The sequence below is a fragment of the Larimichthys crocea genome, unplaced genomic scaffold, assembly GCF_000972845.2.
Source record: "Larimichthys crocea isolate SSNF unplaced genomic scaffold, L_crocea_2.0 scaffold13801, whole genome shotgun sequence".
Lineage (NCBI taxonomy): Eukaryota > Metazoa > Chordata > Actinopteri > Sciaenidae > Larimichthys > Larimichthys crocea.
In genome coordinates, this window is record NW_020851900.1 from 1 (window position 1) to 2,409 (window position 2,409).

Sequence of the window (2,409 nt, forward strand, 5' to 3'; positions counted from 1 at the left end):
GGGTAACATTCAGAAATATTTGGTCATCATGATCAGGAAGTTTTAAATAAGATCAAAGTCTTACTAGTGTTTCCCAGAGGCCCTGCTACCTCTGACACCTACTGTAAACTATAATTCACACATTGTCACATCATAATTTGCATCATCATCTTGTTGTCTGTGTCAAACATTTATTTCTGCAGGCTTCAGACCCTGATGTGGGTGAAGAGGGTCAGCTGGTCTACAGCCTGGCTGCAGACAGTCCTCATTTTGATGTAGAACCATCCTCGGGTCTTGTGTACGTGGTGTCAGCAGAGGCAGTCGCTGGACAGCTTGCTACAGTGGACGTGAAGGCCACAGACCCCAGAGGTCTTCATGCTACAACCAAGGTGGAGGTGAGTGTGAAGGAACGGAGTTCACGGTGATGGAGGAAAATGAATCAACATTGTTAGAAAGGAAAAAATTTAAATCAGGCGCGGTGTTAAGAAATAAGGAAAATATTCGAGTATGTCCTGAAAACAATAATTTAAGAAAGAATGATGACAGAGACTGTCATTCAATACTAACCTGTTCAAGGGTGCACCACATCCATAATGGCTGAAGCCCTTAAAAAACATGTTCTGCCCACAGGTTGAGGTCAAGGGAAGTGCGAGCAGTGACGTGGTGGTCATGTCCTTGAACCAGCCTGCAAACACTGTGGAGAAGAAAGTCCCAGAGCTGGAGAAGTGAGACAAGTTCAGCTTGTGATTTATTAATTGTTTTGACATTTAGTCTTTATACTGTAATTATTTTTTCCTCGCAGGTCTTTAGGTGCAGTTCTGGGCTGGACTGTGAATGTCATCGCTGTGTCAAGCGCTAACGGAGAAACCTCTGAGTCCAGAAGGCCGAGGGCAGCTGTGAAGACTTTGGTCAGCTTCATCTGTCTAGAGAACGGAGGAGAAGTCATTTCCTCTGAAGAGGTTCAAAAGTGAGTTTGATTTTCAATAATGAACAAACATATTTTTCACAGATCTCTCCTGTCATTAGATATTTTGGTGATAGTCATGTGACTGGTATGACCAATCATGTTGGAGCTGTAACCCTCCTGATCTGTTGTGTCTGATCCATCAGTAAAGTGAAGAGCCAGTCAGATGATGTGAAGCAGGCGCTAGTCCAGGTGTTTGGGGACAGTCTTCACTTTGATTTAGTAACAGGGCGGCCTCAAGACTCCAACCAGGCTGTGGTCATCGCCCTTGGCGTCCTGTTGGCCGTGAGCATGGTGGGATTGACTGCTACTGTCGCCTTGATCATCAGGTGAGAAAGGAGACCATCAACAAGCAGCTGTTTATACATCACATTAACTTTTTAAGTATGTCAGCATTGACTGTCAACAACTCAGATAATGCAAGTTAAATTGAATAATAAAGAAAGATGTATTTTTGTGACTTTTGTTTCACAGTATAGACTCATACATTTCACAGCAGCACTGCCATTAAGAAACTCTTTGTTTGTCGTTGAGGGGGAGCAGATGGAGGATAGAGGGAAAACTGGAAAACTCTTCCATAAAATATGATCCAGTTTCACCAAAAATCAGTGAAGTAGTGGTGAATCGGTCCATACTTCTCGCGGGTGATCGCACCCTGACAAGTTGCATAGTACAAGAACAGATATACAGGGCACAGAGTCGAAATGACAGAGACGCCATTAATCTGATTACAAGTCAGTGTGACATCAAAGTGATTTAAAATCTGTTAATTCATGGAGAAAAGTTATATAATTTCATTTTAAGGCTGGACTCACGTAAAGATAAATCTCAGACTCACACTGAGAAAGCTCATTGAGGATCGTGTACTGTATAAAACTAATTTATTATCTTTAAAACCTTTCAGGTTCAAGAGGACAGCGAAACATCAGGAGGATTCAGACAACCACGGTTTCATGTAAGTCCTCTGAACAACTCTTCATATTAAAATGTCAACACAGCTCTTCATTTAAAGTCTGTTTTATTGGATATCTCCCCCCACAGGAACAGGAACTTTCCTGAAACACTGGAGCAGGTAAATAAATAAATCATTCAGATTTTAAAAGCGTTCCAATAAAATATTTGAAAAGTTAAAACAGAGCTGAAAATAAGTGATTTGTGTTACAGGGACAGATGAAGTTAGAAGAGAGAGGACCAGACGACGAGAAGAAGACGATGGACAGACACTCAGATGATGAGTCAGTAAAGACAGCAAAGACAGACAGTATGAGAAATAAACCAAAGTTCCAGACTGACGACAAAGACAATGACAGTGACAATGATGATTCTCCTCTCTGATTTGAACACAGATTTCAGTCTGACTGTATGGAGTCTGCAGAGTGCAGCTAAAATAATTAGAGACTTTTAAAGTTGAAACTATATTTACGACAAGAAACAAGCCACAGTATTTTACAAATTACTTGATAACT

The 2,409-nt window shown here is 41.1% G+C and overlaps 1 protein-coding gene across 1 annotated transcript; it reads left to right on the forward strand.

Annotated features, from left to right (window-relative positions):
• The first annotated feature begins 277 nt into the window (after positions 1 to 277).
• On the forward strand, positions 278 to 2,403 carry LOC113744724 (uncharacterized). The gene is made up of 7 exons (XM_027275476.1): positions 278 to 374; positions 610 to 704; positions 782 to 946; positions 1,090 to 1,272; positions 1,848 to 1,898; positions 1,985 to 2,015; positions 2,108 to 2,403. The coding sequence occupies exons 2-7, from the start codon at positions 649 to 651 to the stop codon at positions 2,276 to 2,278; spliced, it is 657 nt and encodes a 218-aa protein (XP_027131277.1). The 5' UTR covers positions 278 to 374; positions 610 to 648; the 3' UTR covers positions 2,279 to 2,403.
• The last annotated feature ends 6 nt before the right edge of the window (positions 2,404 to 2,409 follow it).